This window comes from Anticarsia gemmatalis, chromosome 30, assembly GCF_050436995.1.
Source record: "Anticarsia gemmatalis isolate Benzon Research Colony breed Stoneville strain chromosome 30, ilAntGemm2 primary, whole genome shotgun sequence".
NCBI classification, from domain to species: domain Eukaryota; kingdom Metazoa; phylum Arthropoda; class Insecta; order Lepidoptera; family Erebidae; genus Anticarsia; species Anticarsia gemmatalis.
The window spans coordinates 301618-319782 of NC_134774.1; the positions used below are offsets into that span (position 1 = coordinate 301618).

Consider the following 18165-nt stretch of genomic DNA (forward strand, 5'->3'; position numbering starts at 1 on the left):
TTTTATTAATTACATTTAAATACAAGTTTTCGTGCGACACAGCCAGATTGAAGAAACTAATTTATGAATACATTGTAACATATGATTTTAGTGCATATTAATTAACAACAAAAGCGTAAACATAACACATTAAATGCAATTTTCCTATACATTCTGCAAAAATTTTACATAACATAAAGATAACATTTCTCACTACAGTTTGATGATTTATTTGTCCACATTTTCTCGCTTAACTAACTCTAAATTAACTTCATAATTATCCTCAAAATATTCTTCAATTTCTTGCAATGTTTTATCTTTTGTTTCAGGCAAACATTTGTAAAGAGCCAGCGTGCAAATTGCTGCCGCAATACCGTAGAAGAGAAAGGTACCATGCATTCCAAAAGTTCGGAAAATATACGGCGAAGACTTCAATAAAATCGCTTGAAGACCATTGAATGAGCACGCAATTATAGTAATTCCTGTACTTTTAAACCTTAGTGGTATTAGTTCCGCATAAATTGATGTTGACAGCAAAATCGGGCCGCAACTTATCGACCACGAGAAACAGGCTAACAAAAATATAGATAAATACTTATTCTCTGTTACTATTTCTAATTTAACAAGATAAAGATACAAAGACATTATGAATAAGAATAATATACCTATAGTCGTTGATATAAACAAAAGAGTGCGTCGTTTGAGTATTTTTGCTAATGCACATCCAATGTACAAGCTAAAAACAGTAACGCCATCTAATATCAGCATTCCGATGTACGCCGTAGATTCACTATCCGTAATTTTTTTAATAATATCTATGGCATAAATACTGCATACTAATTTCCCCGAAAAATAAAATTGAGCGACTAACAACATAGAAATAAACAATGGCATGTAAAAAACTTTTAATTTTAAAGTTGTAAACATATTTCTACATGAAGAGTGTTTATTTTGACTTCGATAAACGATTTGTGAATCAATTAAACTTTGTAATTCCTTTTCTGAGTCTTCATCAGTGCCTTTAAGCCATCTATGCGCTTTCTGACATTCATCAAACTTTCCTTGACTCGCCAACCAATAAGGTGATTCGGGCCAAAGAAATACAGTCGTAGTATAAATAGCGAAGAAAAATCCGACAACAGGAATATAACTCCAGTGAAAAAACGTTCCAATTGTATTAGAGACCCAGATACCCCATAAAAGAGTAGCAGTTTTGATAGTTAAAAGTAATCCTCTATATTTTGGCGATGTATATTCTGAAACGACTACAATAGAGACTGAAGTGTTGCTTGCATGAGTCATTCCTTGAATAATCTCAGTTATAAGCAAGTGTTGAGGTGTTCTACTGCAATAGAATACAACAAACATCATTATAGTGTTGAATGACACCATTGAGAATGTTTTCTTTCGTCCAATATAGCGGATTAGGAATGATATGATGAGTATCCACGGTAGAGCTACGAAGCCGAAGACTGACGCTGTAATAGATAAATAATTTAATTAAAATTATGTAGAATAGCACTTCTGTGGTACAGTTAGTAGTGTATCCCATAGCTCAACATGAGATTCGTGCCTCGATTCCTGAGTTGAGCAAAGTACTATTGTAGTTTTCTGGTAGATGGCAATTGACTCGCCTCTTATAACATGGGGCTAGGCTATATAAAATAGCGCAAGACAGATATTTCATATACCATTGTCTACACACTCGGATATAACAGGCGTATTATTAGTGTATATAGAAAGTTAATAGCTCTATTTAAAATATATACTTTTATTAGAAACTCACACAACCAAGTCGCCATTTCATCAGTAAGAACTTCAGTTGCGTTCGCTTCTCTTCTGAGCTGCGGTATAAAGACTGTAGGCGCTCCTAGACCTAAACCGGTTGTAAAATACATGGCCCACACGCCGCTTGACACTAACATCTAAAACGAAACAATAAACTGTATTTATTAATTTATCAAATAATAATAAAAGTCTTAATCGAAGATTATAAACGAATGTGCAATCACTCGTAGGTTCTATATGAACACAGCAAAAAATCATTTGAAATTTGATGCACGGTATGCATGGACTTTGTAAATTAATTCATGAACTTTTTATCATAATACTTGGTTTATTATTGCTGAGCGTTAAATGTTACACTTACTTGTCTTAAAAGCGGCTGCCATTGCTTCCATTGTTGGCTAACAACATCAGTTGTTTTGTTTTCTTTTGAGGGAATCTTCTTGTATTGACACTCCATTTTATTATCTTAGAAACAGTTTAAAATTATTTACAACTTACGAGAAAGTATTAAAAAAAAGTTTCTGGCTCAATTTCCAAGGTTTCATAACATTAAAAACAATTGTTCTGAAAAATACCGCGAACTTGATAATAACATGTCAAAAATTGGCGGCTCTGATGTTTGAATTTAAATCAAATAAATTATTTACATAATATTATGTTCTACTTAAAAGTTTGTGAGACAGTTAAGGCCTTCTCACGTTTTGGACAAATAAGACAAAACGTGTACATTTATAAAGAACTCGCCTTTAAATTTTATTCCGGGCAGACGCACTACTGTCTTCTTTCGGTACCTACCAAGATAAAATTAATTATTTCAACCAAATATTAAAACAATAACAATGTCAAAACTGCGTTAGACTAAAATCTTAGACTTTAGATAGGTGTACAAATACGTATTTGCATATTTTTAGTATTCCGTAATTGTGTATTCAAATGGACGAAAATTACCTTTTCAATTATCTTATTTTTCTATAAGTAGGTAGGTAGGTTAGATACCTAATAAAAATTTGTCGAACACCACACAATCACTGAAAATTTCTTGTTATTTGCTTATATCGAAATATTTATTTATAGGAACTATCTCCGAGCTAGTATCATCACACAACCTATGCATCAACGAATGACTACCACTGGACCAATCATATTTATTAAATACGGAACACTAAGCCATTTATATTAATATAAATATTTGCATCAAGTCGTCATTTTTTTACTTCAGACGTAAAACATTAGATTTCACACACAAATTCTTGAGACAGATTTGACGCGGTTTAAATATAGCAAAATTAGATACAGTCCAATACAAAAACATTAGCATTTTCTTGCATATTTGTTAGCACGAAAATCTTATAAACATTGTCCAGAATATTTTCAGTAATAAGTCATTTATTACCTGTGCCGTAGTGTCCAGCAAATTCTTAATTTGTCTCTGTATAATGTATAATAGAATACGGGAATTAACGCGAACACGCATTTTACCTTAAAATGCCTAACGTTTCGGCGCAGGTTGCACTCGCCGTGGTCGCAGACTGACTGGAGCAGCGATATGTTAGGCATTTTAAGGTAAAATGGGTGTTCGCGTTAATTCCCGTATTCTATTATACATTAAACATGCAACGCGAGAGTTTAAAAGTTATGTTTCTGGAGATATTTCATACATCTCTGCCCACATCTTCGTACAGGCGTGATATTGTGAATAAGAAAACATTTCCATGATCAATCTTATTTAATTTTATTGCACAATACAAAAATCAGTCGCTACAATTATATTACTTAAAATACTTTAAAATAGGCGATACATTAGAGATTAAGTAGAGATCCCGAAGTCTCCGGTTCGATTCCCGCCCCGGGTAAATTGCTATTCGTCTTTTCTTTACATTAGAATATTCAACTGTAGCCAGTTTGATAACTATATGACAACAGGCTCGTCCACTATACTATCGCAACTTATTATGTCGGGGAAAAAGTCTTTTAGCATTATAGTATGTATGAACTTGTAATAAAATCTCTTTGGCTTCAACAATCACAAATGAGTACACGGTTCATTAGGTTTCTTTCAGTGAGCTCGTGAGGTACCCAAATATCGAGCTTTTTGTGTAGAGAAAAGATTATATTACAAGTTCATACATACTATAATGCAAAAAGACTTTTTCCCCGACCCAATATTAGAGAGCCTTTTACAAACTTCAGAATTTAGAACAACTGCTACCAGCAAGTTTATTGCCTTGCCCAGCAGTGGGACATTAATGGGTCAAATTAATTTATTTTACGCATTTTTTCTTACCCTCTTATTTATAAACACATTATAAACCTATTTTAGTTAAAAAGCTACTATAATATGTTTTCTCTCTTTCATTTCGCTAAGGAGTGAAAGAAACAAGACACTTTATAAGCCTTTCATAACTTCATAGATTTTTATGAATAAAATAATTAGTTTAAAAGGTATAAGTGGTTATATAACAAAGCCTCTTTCAGGAGAGTACTGTAACACGGGCCTGAAGTCTTCAACTTGGTTTAAAACAGGTACTTTTGGTATATTAGTATCTTCTGAACTACCCTCCTTTTTCTTCTTGCAGTTGGGGTAGCGCTTGCTTTTGATGTTTAGGTGTACCTGTGGATAAAGTGATAGTTGAGTTACAGATAGACTATAAATATCAGCCTAGACTTTCATTCAACTATGTTGGAGTCGGCTTCCAGTCTCACCGGATGCAGCTGAATACCAGTATTTTACATGGAGCGACTGTCTATCTGACCTCCACAACACAGTTACCTGGGTTATAACACGATACCCTTTGTCTGTTGTCAGACTTTCAAGCTTCTGTTAACGACTGTCAAAGATCTTTGAAAATGACAACCTGGGAGTCACAATTTAACGTGCCTTCCGAAACACGAATGAATTCAAAATGTTTTCACCCATTCACATAATAAACTCAGCATGTATAGCTTAACCGGCTGTTCTTTTTGTTTACCAGTATTAACTAATAAGTGTTAAAAGTCTAAAATGGTTATGAGTGGAAATCGAACCTCACGACTTCCCAGCATACAGCTTAACCACTGAACCATAGATGTCTTAAAAGTTATAACATTTATGTAAATACTAGCTTTTACCCGCGACTTCGTTCGCCACCTGAATTTTCCCATGGAAATGCGTCATTTTCCCGGGGTAAAAAGCAGCCTATGTCCTTTCTCGGGTATCAAAATATCTCCATACCAAATTTCATGCAAATTGGTTCAGTAGTTTAGGCGTGATTGAGGAACAGACAGACAGAGTTACTTTCGCATTTATAATATTAGTATGGATAGTATGGATTACCTGTTTATTATGTTTATTTAAATTACTCTGCTGCGAGAAGGTCGTCGGACAGAATTCACATATGAACGGTCTCTCGCCCGTGTGCATGCGTATGTGAGCGTCGAGTTGCATTCTAGTCTGAAAACATAACAAAAGTATCTATACTAATATTATAAAGCTGAAGAGTTTGTTTGTTTGTTTGATTGTTTGTTTGTTTGTTTGAACGCGCTAATCTCAGGAACTGCTGGTCCGATTTGAAAAATTCTTTCAGTGTGAGATAGTCCATTTATCGAGGAAGGCTATAGGCTATATTTCATCACGCTACGACCAATAGGAGCGGAGAAGCAACGAAAAATGTTACAAAAACGGGGAAAATTTTGACCCATTCTCTCTTATGTGACGCAAGCGAAGTTGCGCGGGTCAGCTAGTGATTAAATATACTGTATCCCAATTCAAATTTTACAGATGAAAGTTGTTGATGTAACCAACAAATATTTAAAACTGAGAGTTCCCATAAAACAAGGATTTTGCTATAGATAGATTTTTCTATGTGTAGATGAACTCGATCGACACAAGCCGAGCAAGTGAGTCGAGTCGGTTTTGTTGTTCGATCAATATTGCCGAACCGAATATGTGTGTAGCAAGTCTGATAGATATATAGAAGCTTGGTTTAAACTGTGTAGTAATAATAGTAGTGTTACTCACAGGGAACCCTCTTCCACAGTGATGGCACATTTTGTCCTTAGGCCTGCCTTTGTGCACGTTGCGTATGTGTTGATCCAGACCGACACGATTTTTAGACATCTACAAAATATAATTAGACATTTTAGAAGCTTAATTAATCTAGCTCTGATGACTAGCGGTCCTGTGTTACAAATAAATATAATTAATATCATTGGACAACCAAACAAGTGAGGCGCCCATAGCCAGTTGCGCTCACCGGTCGGTAAACGATCTGTGGGTTAAGCAACCATTGGCGCGGTCATTCCATAGATCGGTGACCGCATAGTGGTATTTGAACTGGGCGTCTCCGTGCTTCGGAGGACACGTTAAAAGTCGGTCCCGGTTGTTGTCTATTAAGATAACAGTCGTTAAGCCACGTCAAAGGCCTCTCGAGCGGCTTGAACATCTTTGATACTAGGTTGACCGCTAACCATACGACAAACAAACAAAATTGGACAACTAACACACGGTCATTTCATTTCAAACTAAGCACAGCTTGTACTGTAACCAAATAAGTTGTCTAACAATATTTATTATTTACATATTATTATTTTTAGTTTATATACTTACTTTTAAACATATATGGCACTGAAACGTCTTGTGTAAATGTTTTTCCTCGATATGATCCCTTAATTTAGTTTTATCAGAAAACCTTCGATTGCAATGGTCGCATATGAATCTGAAATAAAAAATCAAATAAAATATGACTGGTTGTCAGACTTCCAAGCTTCTGACTACTGTTAACAACTGTCAAAGATCTTTGAAAATGACAGCCGGGACCTTCAATTTATCATGCCTTCCGAAACACGGAGGAACGTGGTGTGTATCATATGGTCACCAATTAACAGATTAATCTCGGCAAGCGTAGCTTAACCTGAGTGATCGATCCGTACAGCTGTTACTTACTTAGCCACGAGCTCCTTCTATTTTAAGTGTCTATACTTGACTTAAATGAATGATAGAGTTGATTTATAACTATAATAATATTTTCCTAGCCGGTATCCGGTTACAGCGGTCAGTTTCATTGAAATTGGCCAAGAGTGCTCGACTTGGTTCATAGTGTACACCGGCAGTGGTGCACTTGGACACTATAAACCAAGCCGTGCACATATACAGGTACATTATCTACTCCTTTGACCCAGGCGACACGAGCTCTCCGAGGCACGGAGGTCTACGACCTAAACTTCCTAACTCCGGGCAGTTTCTAAGAAATTCTTAACGTGAATCTCAGAAAAAACTTTTTAGCCCGATCCAGGATTCGAACCCGAGACCTCTCGTGCGGCAGTCTGTCTCTTCTCTGCCTATACTAACACTAGCTGACCCGCGCAACTTCGCTTGCGTCACATAAGAGAGAATGCGTCATAATTTTCTCCGTCTTTTGTAACATTTTTCATTGCTACTCCGCTCCTATTGGTCGTAGCGTGATGACATATAGCCTATAGCCTTCCTCGATGAATGGGCTATCTAACACTGAAAGAATTTTTCAAATCGGACCAGTAGTTCCTGAGATTAGCGCGTTCAAACAAACAAACAAACAAACAAACAAACTCTTCAGCTTTATAATATTAGTATAGATGTATAACAAGCGTGATATTACGTGTGTTACCTGAGTTGGTCCTGCGAGACATGTTTGAGACTGTTCCTCAGATGTCGCCGGTACGAACATATCGACGCGAAACTGATCCTACACATCGAACACGACGGCGCCTCCGTTGTTGTTTTATTCTGAAACATACATACATTTATATTACTGCCTTTGTGCCGAAAGCTGATCACGAGGTCTAGGATTCGATTCCCGGCTCGGGCAAAAAACTAATGGTTTTTTCTTATTTATATTACAATACTAGATGACTGGCCGACTTCGTATGGGTATAGTACAATTTTATCCCGTTGATTCCTCAATCGATTCAATACAAACTTTGTCCCGACGTTTGATTTTTTAGATTTATCTCAAAAAAGAATTATACAATTTAGTTTAGTTGTTTAAAAGTTTCGGTGATTTATTTTTATTTATATAGATGAAGTAATTACCTTACGAGTATGTTCTTCAAAATGTCGTCTAAGACTGGTGCGCCATCGAAACACTTTGTCGCACTGAGTACAAGGAAACGTGTTGTTAAACTCGTGTACTGCGCTGAAATTATAACAATACATTACATTATGAAACAACATTATGTGTTTTAATTTTTTTTTGTTGTTTGCTAAACTAGTCAGAACTAGTCTACTCATGGTCATATCTAAAAACTAGACACTTGGAGCTACAATTTGCTTTTTTTATTTTTTCTGTACGACCATTTTTCTCGGAGTTACAGCTTGTTGAAAATCACCCAAAAATTTGGATTTTTTTTTTATATTCCTTAATTTTTCTGACTAGTGTATTACTGCATCAAAATCAAAATCAAATCATTTATTCATTTAGGTCAAGTGCTGACACTTATGATAGTCAATGATACAGAGAGTGAATTTACCGCCAGTTCGGAAGGTAGGGCCAATGAGAAGAGCTGGCAAGAAACTCCTGGCCACTCTTTTTAATCGCCAAATGATTTTACAATATTTATGCTGGTATAAAACATTGATGATGTAAGTAGCTGCTACCTACCAACACTACCGAACACACTTTGGTCATAAATTAAATTAAATCAATATATTAAGGTGCTAAAAAACAAGATATAAATAGTATTGGAAGCATGATGGGAGCATCTACCCACATAGTAATATAAGTAATGAAATCATAAGAGGCATTTCAAGAGCATACTGTGGTAAAGGAAGTACAGTTATTGAAACGTAGTTACTGCTGTTGCTTGATTGAGTAATTTAATTGTTCAGTGTATTATTGTTCAGTCACAGTCCATAAATCGAATGCATGCTATAAATTAATATGCGTTTCTCGATGTAAGTGAACTATAATCGTTCTTCTTTGAGAAATGAATATCTTTAACCAGAAAAACAGAAATTTTAGTCGAAAACCTATAGCAAAATATAAAAAAAAACCGGTTAAGTGCGATTCGGACTCGCGCAGAAAGGGTGCCGTACCAAAAAAATCTATTGTATTGGGACCCTTAATACCTTTTTATGTTTTTAGTATTTGTTGTTATAGCCGGAAATATATAATATGTGTTAATTTCAGCTTTCTAGCTATTACGGTTTATGAGATACAGCATGGTAACAGCCAGACAACAGAGTCTTAGTAATAGGGTTCCGTCTTACCCTTCTAAAAACACAATAACGTCCACCTTTTTTGAAGTTGGTTTAAGTACCAACAACCAAGTGTCGACTAGGCGTAAAATACACAATAGAGAACGTCCACCTGGCCCATAGCCAGTTGCGCTCACCGGTCGGTAAACGATCTGTGGGATAAGCAACTCTAGGCGCGGTCATTCCATAGATGGGTGACCGCATAGTGGTATTTGAGCTGAGCGTCTCCGTGCTTCGGAGGACACGTAAAAAGTCGGTTCCGGCTGTTGTCTACTGAGATAACAGTCGTTAAACCACGTCAAAGGCCTCTCGGGCGGCTTGAACAACTTTGACACTAGGTTGACCACTAACCATACGACAAACAAACAAATTAAAGTGTATGTACTCACTGTCTATGGTTCATAAGTCCTGCTCTATGCCTGAAGGTTTTATCACAGTCGGGACACTGTAGCCTTTGTTTATGTGACTCTGTGTGGTAGCGATGAATGTCCAGGGAACTGAAAACATACAAACATACATACATACATAGAAAAAATTATGCATTTTTCTCAAAGAGGCAGGCCGATACCAGAAAACGCCATGGAGTTGGCGTCCAGTCTCACCGGATGCAGCTGAATACCAGTGTTTTACATGGAGCGACTGCCTATCTGACCTCCACAACACAGTTATAACACCATACCTGTAAGACTGGTTGTTAGACTTTCAAGCTTCTGTCAACTGTTAACGACTGTCAATGATCTTCGAAAATGACAGCCGGGACCCACATTTTAACGTGCCTTCCGAAACACAGAAGTACTCTATATGTATAATACTAGCTTTCCGCCCGCGGCTTCGCCCACGTGTAATTCGGTTATATATAGCGTTTTTTAATGATCTCGACAGGGCTTTTTCTTCCACAGGCTGAAATCTTGTTACAACTGGAATTAAATATAGCCTGTGTTACTCAGGGATGATGTAGCTTTCTAATGGTGAATGTTTGAAATCGATTCAGTAGTTTCGGAGTTTATCGATTACATGTGTAAACAAACAAACATATAAAAAAATAGATTGTTCCTCTTTATAATATTAGTATACATACAAATCTGTATAGAAAAAGTAAAGCGAGACAAAATCATCGTCTCAAAAGAAAAAAAAAACAGGATTTATAGGACGAAGAGGCCTTACAGGATTTCCTTGTAAACAATATTTTTAGTTTTTTTATTATTTACCAGTATGAACAGGTTAGAGGGAGAGCTGACACGCGAGCAAGCAACATACAGTTGTCCATGAGAGAAACAATCTTCTCTTAAATCAACACCAGCGACTTTAAAAGTTTGCCCTTGAGACTTATTTATCGTCATCGCAAAGCAAACTTTTAGAGGAAATTGAAGGCGCTTAAATTCAAATGGAAGGTCATTGGGCATTAGAGGAATGCGCGGGACGAATACCGTTTCTCCTCGGGCACATCCTGTCAAAATAACGGCCTCAACTAAATTTTTATGTAAGGCTTTGACTTGCAACCTGGTGCCGTTACACAATTTCTCCTCGATGGTATATACTAATGTACACATATCTTCAGGGATGTCAAATATACCATCCCTGGTAGGATGTTCACCATTTCCTATTTTTAGAAGACTGGTTGAAAATATACCAGCCGTCGAATCACTCCCCAGATAGGCTCTCATGTTTTTAGTTAACGTTATACTTTTTACAGACCACAAAATCGATCTTTTAAGGCATGCTTGTACTTCATCAGCACGAGTTCCCTTGGGTACCACCGGTAAGGTTTGTCTAAAATCTCCAGCAAACAGCACGGTTACGCCACCCATTAAATTTTTATTACCCCGAATATCTTGTAAAGATCTGTTCAAAGCCTCAATTCCTCTTTTGTGTGCCATGGTGATTTCATCCCAGATGATAATTTTTGTATTTTTTAATACTTCAGCTAGGTGACTTTGTTTTGAAATACTGCATAAGGGTGTTTCTACGCGAGTCAAGTCGAGTGGTAACTTAAAACATGCATGCGCAGTTCGACCACCTTCCAGCAATGTGGCCGCGATCCCTGATGAGGCGACAGCCAAAGCAATATGTTTTGAGCTTCTAATTTTAGCTAAAATTAAGTTTATTAAGTAGGTCTTTCCTGTGCCACCTGGCGCGTCTAGAAAGAAAAGTTGTCCTGAATTTGTGTTAACACTATGCATAATTTTATCGTATGCTCCCGTTTGTTCTATTGTTAAAGTATTTTTATGGTCCTTGACGAATCTCTCTAGAAAATCTGTATTGTAATTAGTCTCTCTTAATAACATAATGTTCCCTAAATCGAGTGGCCTGGTTGGTTGTGGCAACCCATATTCCTTAAGTGAACGCCCACCTAATGAAAGAACGGCTTCCTCAAGAAGTTGCAGGCATTTGTTGTATACTTCACTACAAATGTTATCAACATCCTCTATGTTTCTGTGGACTTGATGTTTATAATCTTCCGATAAAATATCTTTAAATTTATCCCGTTTCGGCTGTGCGTTAATAAATCAGTCACCCAATCGCACCCCCTAAATCACGATTGGAGGGTAGTTTGAAGATTTTTATAGAAACGTTTTTACCCCTTTACCCCCCCTTGGGGGTTGAATTTCCAAAAATCCTTTCTTAGTGCTCCCCTACATATCCCAAGGAACCTACATTCCAAATTTCAGCTGTGGTAGTTTGAAGATTTTTCATAGAAATGTTTTTACCCCTTTTCCCCCCCTTGGGGGTTGAATTTCCAAAAATCCTTTCTTAGTGCTCCCCTACATATCCCAAGGAACCTACATTCCAAATTTCAGCTGTCTACGACCAGTAGTTTCGACTGTGCGTTGTCTGTCAGTCAGTCACTCAGTAACGGAAGAGTTTTATATATATAGATGGTCACCCATCCATAGAAACCTCGGCAAGCGTAGCTTAGCCTCCGAGATCGATCTGTGCAGCTATTGTTGTTGATTGGTTTCAATGAAATTGGCCGTTCGTTTTTTTAACGTCTACTAGGCCGCCCGCGACTTCGTCCGCGTGGAAACTCTTCCCGTGTAAATCCCGATCCCTCGGGAACTCCGGGATATAAAAATTGCCTGTGTGTTATTTTGGGTCTTCAGTTACCTATATACGAAATAACATCGTAATCAGTTCAGTAGTATTTGTGTGAAAGAAAAACAATCATACATACATACATACATACATTCTCACAAACTTTCGCATTTATAATATTAGTAGGATTAGTAGGATGTCAGTGCTCTCTATGTAAACACAAATGTCAAATGCGTGGTAGTGCGTGTAATGTTTTATTTATTTATGTAATGTACTCAACTTTATAAGTACTTACTTAGAAACTTTCCCGCAGACGTTACAGGTATATTCCTTGAGCGTTATCTCGTGAGTTAGATAGTAGTGTTGCTGCATCGTCTTTAGATCTGTAGTCCGCTTGTGACATATTGTACACTCATATCTGAAATATAACGTTATATTGTTATTACTAACACTAATAGAGATGTTTTCAGTGTCACAAAACAGATTTTAATAAGTCCGACACTTACTGATAATTTTACTTATATTTTCAATCACATTTAAGACCCGTTACATTATACAATTTAATTATAAACTAACATTTCACCACGAAATAAACGTGACCGTCATCATAAGAAAAACGTGACAAATTGAAAGCCTCCTCCCTTTTTTAAGTCGGTTAACTACTCGTCAAAATTGGATTAAATGCAACTGTATTCAAAACAACAGCTTACAAATTTAAAAAAAACATTAAACAAATTCTCAGTGAACGAAAAATACAAACGAATGAAAACTACTTCCTTTTATTTACAGTCGGTTAAATGTTCATCATTTAACCGACATATTAGTTAGTACATACCTTCTTATATGTCGTTTATAATGTGTAGTAAACGACTCGACGGTAGAGAATATAGTTTTACAAACGGGACAACAGTACTCCCCTCGTTCCTGAAAATATACCAATAATAGATTAACCCCCGGTTTCTGAGGTACATTTAGCGGTAGTTTATCTAGTCTATCTGTCATGTTTATATGAGTTTAAACGTTATTGAATAGATAAACTACCGCAAAATGTACCTCAGAAACCGGGGCTTAGACCCGATTTAACAGATATCTACTAGATGTCTTAATTGACGGAATATAGACACTTTATTGAGCCGTTAGGTTTTATTTATCTGACATTTTAAACTGTAGAACTGTGCCTGAATGTGCCTGAACCTGAATTAAATAAATATTATTAGACAACTCACACACGGTCATTTGATTCCAAACTAAGCAGAGCTTGTACTATGGTAACCAAATAACTGATAAACATACTAATATACTTGTAAATACATAGCAGATATTGTGCTCATTACACAAATATTTTTCTTCTTGAATCACTATTATCTATTAAAAAAACTGCATCAAAATTCGGAGTGTAGTTTTAAAAATCTAAGCATACATATTTGGTCGGGGAAAAAGTCTTTCCGCATTATAGTATGTATGAACTTGTAATAAAATCTTTTCTTTACACAAAAAAGGTCGATATTTGGGTACCCCACAAGCTCACTGAAAGAAACCTAATGAACCGTGTACTCATTTGTGGTTCTTGAAGCCAAAGAGATTTTATTACAAGTTCATACATACTATAATGCGAAAAGACTTTTTGCCGAACTAATAGATACATACTTAATGATAGACAATATTGTGTATTACTCACCGGTGAATGTTTGTTATCCACATGAGCTTGGTATGACTTCTTATAGTTGAACCCGACGAGGCAGCTCTCACACTTATAAGGTAACTTCGTGTAAGTCTCTCTCGTCGCCTCCTTCTCTCGTTCTGACAGCATTTCCTCATAACTTAGTTCTATTGTTATCATATTGTCTGTGTATTTCTGTCGTTTGGCCTGAAAATACATATTTAAAAGTTATTACTTACTAGCTGACTCGCGCAACTTCGCTTGCGTCACATAAGAGAGAATGGGTCATAATGTTCCCCGTTTTTGTAACATTTTTTACTGGTACTCTGCTCCTATTGGTCGTAGCGTGATGATATATAGCCTAAAGCCTTCCTCGATAAATGGGCTATCTAACACTGAAAGTTTTTAATACTGAAACTTTATAATATTAGTACAGATCTATTGTGCTCAGCAGTCGGTAAACCAACGTGGGTTAGGCATCCCTTGGCGCGGTCATTCCATAGATCGGTGACCAATGTTGTATTTGAACGTCTCCATGCTTAGGAGGGCACGTAAAATGTCGTTCCCGGTTGATGTTAATTAAGATATCAATTCTTAAGCCAGGTTTTTGGCGGCTTGAACAACTTTGACACTAGGTTGACCACTAACAATATGATAAGAAGAATAACAAACTATACTAGGTATAACAAATTGAGATTTAGCTCTCCACGCCGCTACCATTCCGCTGGGAGGTTGTGGGTTTGTTTCCCACACGGAACAATTATTTGTGTAATCCACAAATAATTGTTTCGGGTCTGGTTGTACTTTTTGTCCATTGTTTGTATGTTTGTAAAGTCCCCGCGACACAAAGTGCTTCTTAGTGCGGGAGATGACTTTTTTAAAGCAAAAAAGAAAATTCATCAAAATCCACTCAGTAGTTTTTGGGTGAAAGAGTAACAAACATACATACCTTATCTTTAGTATTAAGACTTTTAATCTTCTTCTTCTTCTTTCTCTTCTCTCCCTTCTCTTCTTTCTCAATAGATCTCATGATAGTTCTTAGTTCTGTTTCAAGTTCTTTCTTATCGTCCATACTATTATCACCTATGTTAGTATCGGTGTTTAGGCTGTTGTCGTCTAAGTGATTGGAGGTGTCATCTGTAAGTACCACATTAACACTATAAATTATAATCTATACTATCTATACTAATATTATAAAGCTGAATAGTTTGTTTGTTTGTTTAAACGCGCTAATCTAAGGCACTACTGGTCCAATTTGAAAAATTCTTTCAGTGTTAGATAACCCAATTATCGAGGAAGCTATAGGCTATATATCATCACGCTACGACCAATAGGAGCAGAGTACCAGTAAGAAATGTTACACAAAAGGGGAAAATTATGACCCATTCTCTCTTATGTTACGCAAACGAAGTTGCACGGGTCAGATAGTACATAATATCATGCCTGTGCCTCGTGAAGGAGAAAGTAGAGATGTTTAAAAGACACCCACAGGGGCCGAAACAAGTTCCATGATCGAAAATACTGATTTTACTGACCAAAAATTCAAAAATACTGACCAAATACTGACCATTTCCAAACCGTTTTTTGGGTGAATGGTGTGAGATATAAAGCTTATTTTCAGTTATTGGCCTCCACCATCCCCATAGACAACCAGCACCGCCTTTTTATTGTGTTAAATGTCCAATAACAAAAAATCCTTTTGGACAAAAACGCCAATAAACTACAAAAATTCTAATAAATTCCATTAAACTCCAATAAACACCAAAATCTATACTAATATTATAAAGCTGAAGAGTTTGTTTGTTTGTTTGAACGCGCCAATCTCAGGAACTACTGATCCGATTTGAAAAATTCTTTCAGTGTTAGATAGCCTATTTATTGAGGAAGGTTATAGGCTATATATCATCACGCTACGGCCAATAGGAGTGGAGTAGCAACGAGAAATGTTACAGAAACGAGGTAAATTATGACGCATTCTCTCTTATGTGACGCAAGCGAAGTTGCGCGGGTCAGCTAGTCTCTAATAAACTTCCCGTCTTACGAATTTTCGATCAGGTCTTACGAATTTTCGATCAGGTCTTACGAATTTTCGATCAGGTCTTACGAATTTTCGATCAGGTCTTACGAATTTTTGATCAGTCTTATGAATTTTCGTTGAGGTCTTACGAATTTTCGATGAGGTTTTACGAATTTTCGATGAGGTCTAACGAATTTTCGATGAGGACTTAAGATTTTTTTACGAGTTGAGAAGTTTTTACCCATTCCAAAAAAGTGCACAACACCGCTAAACACGTATTCACTCCAAAAATATTGATTTAAAACAGATGGTATTTTTGAGGTCATGTTATGCTTCAATATATGTGTACGTAGATCATCCACATATACAGAGTATCCAAAGCAGCCCTCAGATATCATCACTGGACAAATCGAGAATGTAAGATTGGCCAACAGCAGAGGAAAACTAAAAAAATATATTGAATTCGGAAAAATACTGACAATACTGACCGATTTTCGAAAATACTGACTTTTACTGACCAGGTCCAAAAATACAGACTTTTACTGACTTTACTGACCTGTTTCGGCCCCTGCACCCATGTTTATTTATTTATTTATTTAAACTTCTTATACAATTTGTATAAAGGCGGACTTAATGCCTAAGGCATTTTCTGCCAGTCTACCTTGGGGTGATGCAGAGATTAAATGAAGTTTAGCTATTTATAATGCTAGTTTTATGTAACAAAGTCTTGAATACAGTTTCCAGGCATCAAGATAAAGCCAATAATATTTGTCTGGCAAAACAAAACAGTAAAATGTTGGGCTTAGACCCCAGGGTAGTCAGGGTAGTAGTATTAGGCAACCCTAGCCATAATATAAACTAGAAAGGCACTTTGCCTGCTTTGGGAATCGAAACCAACACCATGATCAGTCTTTGTAGTCGTATACATTAGAACGCAGACTACAGAGGCAGTTATGAGTTAAATTTATATATAGACTTACCTTTCCCACAATCCCAATCATCGGCAAGTTCATCTTTAAATTCAGCTATAGATACTTCAAATTCAGCATAAGTTGGTATGATGCTGATGGAGTCTACTACATGGACCTTCAGGTGCGGAGGCCGGGATACATCTGAGAGGAGGCATTCGTGGAGATTCTGGAAACATAATTGGAATCTAGAATTATAATTTTATAGCGATATTTTTACCTACATTAAAAAAAAATTGCCAAACGTGTAATTTCTGTCTGTACTGCACCTCACTGTGTTATGAGGCCAATGTACAAGACCATGGGCTTCGAACAGGAATTCGAAACAGAAAAAACAGGAACAGGGGAGCTATAGAGGATATAAAGACCTAATATGATAAATAATGTTGTGTGTAAATAATCTTGTCAAAGGGATTAATCTATGCCCAGCAGACATGACCTAAAGCCCCTCATTTCATAAATTCAAGCAAGTCTCTCAACATAGGCCATGTTGGACCAGCGGAATACTTATTTCATAATCTACTTGTTTCTCTACAACTTAAGACAGCTTCTACTAAATGTAATCATGCAATAAAATATTATACTATGTTATACATTCTCACCTCACTGGTATAAGTTTGAAGTATTCTATAAGAGTCTTTGACCTGCTCTCTGAAGGACCAGCATTTTTGAAGCAAGGCTCGACATTCCCAGCAAACTATTAGACTTGAAAGCTGCTTTGGTTTGCTTAACTGAAACAAACAAATTACAATCTCCTATTTGTAGTAGAAAATTTGAAATAAACAGACCAATAGCAGTGCTTAATCCAGGCATGATTTTTGGTCATAATTTTGACCTAAAGGTCTTACCCATGGTTCATGCGACACTAATTTATACGTGGCGATGGTGCGTATAAATAGTCATTTTCTTCAATAATAACAAGCGTGATAGTAAAAAATAAAGTTTCACTCACAGGAATTTCATCCAACGCATCCAAGTAATACTTTTTCAAATTCTCGTCCGTGATCGGAAAAACAGTCCTGCCGACGCACAAACACGCCCGGCATAGTAGTTTATTGTATAAATCTTCGCCTTTTAATTCCATATTGATAGTTTTCTCCTACTAAACAGTGAAATGACCCGATAAATATCGGAACTAAACTTACGACTTTCACATTGCAATCAATCAATGAAAATTCGTACAGATCTGCGATATTAAATAAAACATGGTCGGTTTGTTTATTCTTCTTACGTTTAAGACATTAGCTAGCAATAAATCTTATTGGTATCCATTGTTTTATAATAAATATACTCCGAATGTTTTAAAAACATTACAACAAAACAAATCGCCGCCATATGCAAACCAGTGTTGTCACTACAACAAGTAATCAATAGCTATTCTCGGTTTCATAAACTGATATCTGCGCTGTTAAATGCCTTTAGGACTTTTAGGAATTGTTAATAATACTCAACTTGTCTCAAATTACGTTCTTGAAAAGTAAATTATTGATAATATTCTGCCTTATCGAGT

General features: G+C 36.4%; 2 protein-coding genes across 3 annotated transcripts; both read right to left on the bottom strand.

Moving 5' to 3' along the window:
* Positions 1–207: 207 nt before the first annotated feature.
* LOC142985380 (facilitated trehalose transporter Tret1-2 homolog) lies at positions 208–2303 on the bottom strand. The gene is made up of 3 exons (XM_076133508.1): positions 2129–2303; positions 1766–1904; positions 208–1457 (listed from the first exon to the last, which is right to left on the bottom strand). Exons 1-3 carry the CDS (start codon positions 2222–2224, stop codon positions 208–210), a joined length of 1485 nt encoding a protein of 494 aa, XP_075989623.1. The 5' UTR covers positions 2225–2303.
* Positions 2304–3480: 1177 nt separating this feature from the next.
* On the bottom strand, positions 3481–17997 carry LOC142985660 (uncharacterized). Of its 2 annotated transcripts, none has more exons than XM_076133964.1 (15): positions 17838–17997; positions 17608–17754; positions 17258–17386; positions 16668–16824; positions 14620–14807; positions 13689–13877; positions 12846–12934; positions 12306–12428; positions 9367–9474; positions 7814–7916; positions 7389–7507; positions 6353–6461; positions 5765–5863; positions 5081–5197; positions 3481–4378 (listed from the first exon to the last, which is right to left on the bottom strand). In XM_076133964.1, exons 2-15 carry the CDS (start codon positions 17737–17739, stop codon positions 4220–4222), a joined length of 1821 nt encoding a protein of 606 aa, XP_075990079.1. In that variant the 5' UTR covers positions 17740–17754; positions 17838–17997; the 3' UTR covers positions 3481–4219. The 2 variants fall into 2 exon arrangements, with proteins under 2 accessions (XP_075990079.1, XP_075990080.1); XM_076133965.1 differs by having other exon boundaries at positions 17608–17757.
* Positions 17998–18165: the final 168 nt, after the last annotated feature.

Excerpts from the sequence above, each read along its gene's own strand:
- LOC142985660 (XM_076133964.1), bottom strand. The coding sequence starts at position 17,739 with ATGGAATTAAAAGGCGAAGATTTATACAATAAACTACTATGCCGGGCG. Across the intron at positions 17,387-17,607 it reads ATGCGTTGGATGAAATTCCT|TTAAGCAAACCAAAGCAGCT; the intron begins GTGAGTGAAACT and ends TGTTTGTTTCAG. Across the intron at positions 14,808-16,667 it reads TGATTGGGATTGTGGGAAAG|ATGACACCTCCAATCACTTA; the intron begins GTAAGTCTATAT and ends TGGTACTTACAG.
- LOC142985380 (XM_076133508.1), bottom strand. The coding sequence starts at position 2,224 with ATGGAGTGTCAATACAAGAAGATTCCCTCAAAAGAAAACAAAACAACT. Across the intron at positions 1,905-2,128 it reads GGCAGCCGCTTTTAAGACAA|ATGTTAGTGTCAAGCGGCGT; the intron begins GTAAGTGTAACA and ends GTTTCGTTTTAG. Across the intron at positions 1,458-1,765 it reads TGAAATGGCGACTTGGTTGT|CGTCAGTCTTCGGCTTCGTA; the intron begins GTGAGTTTCTAA and ends TATCTATTACAG.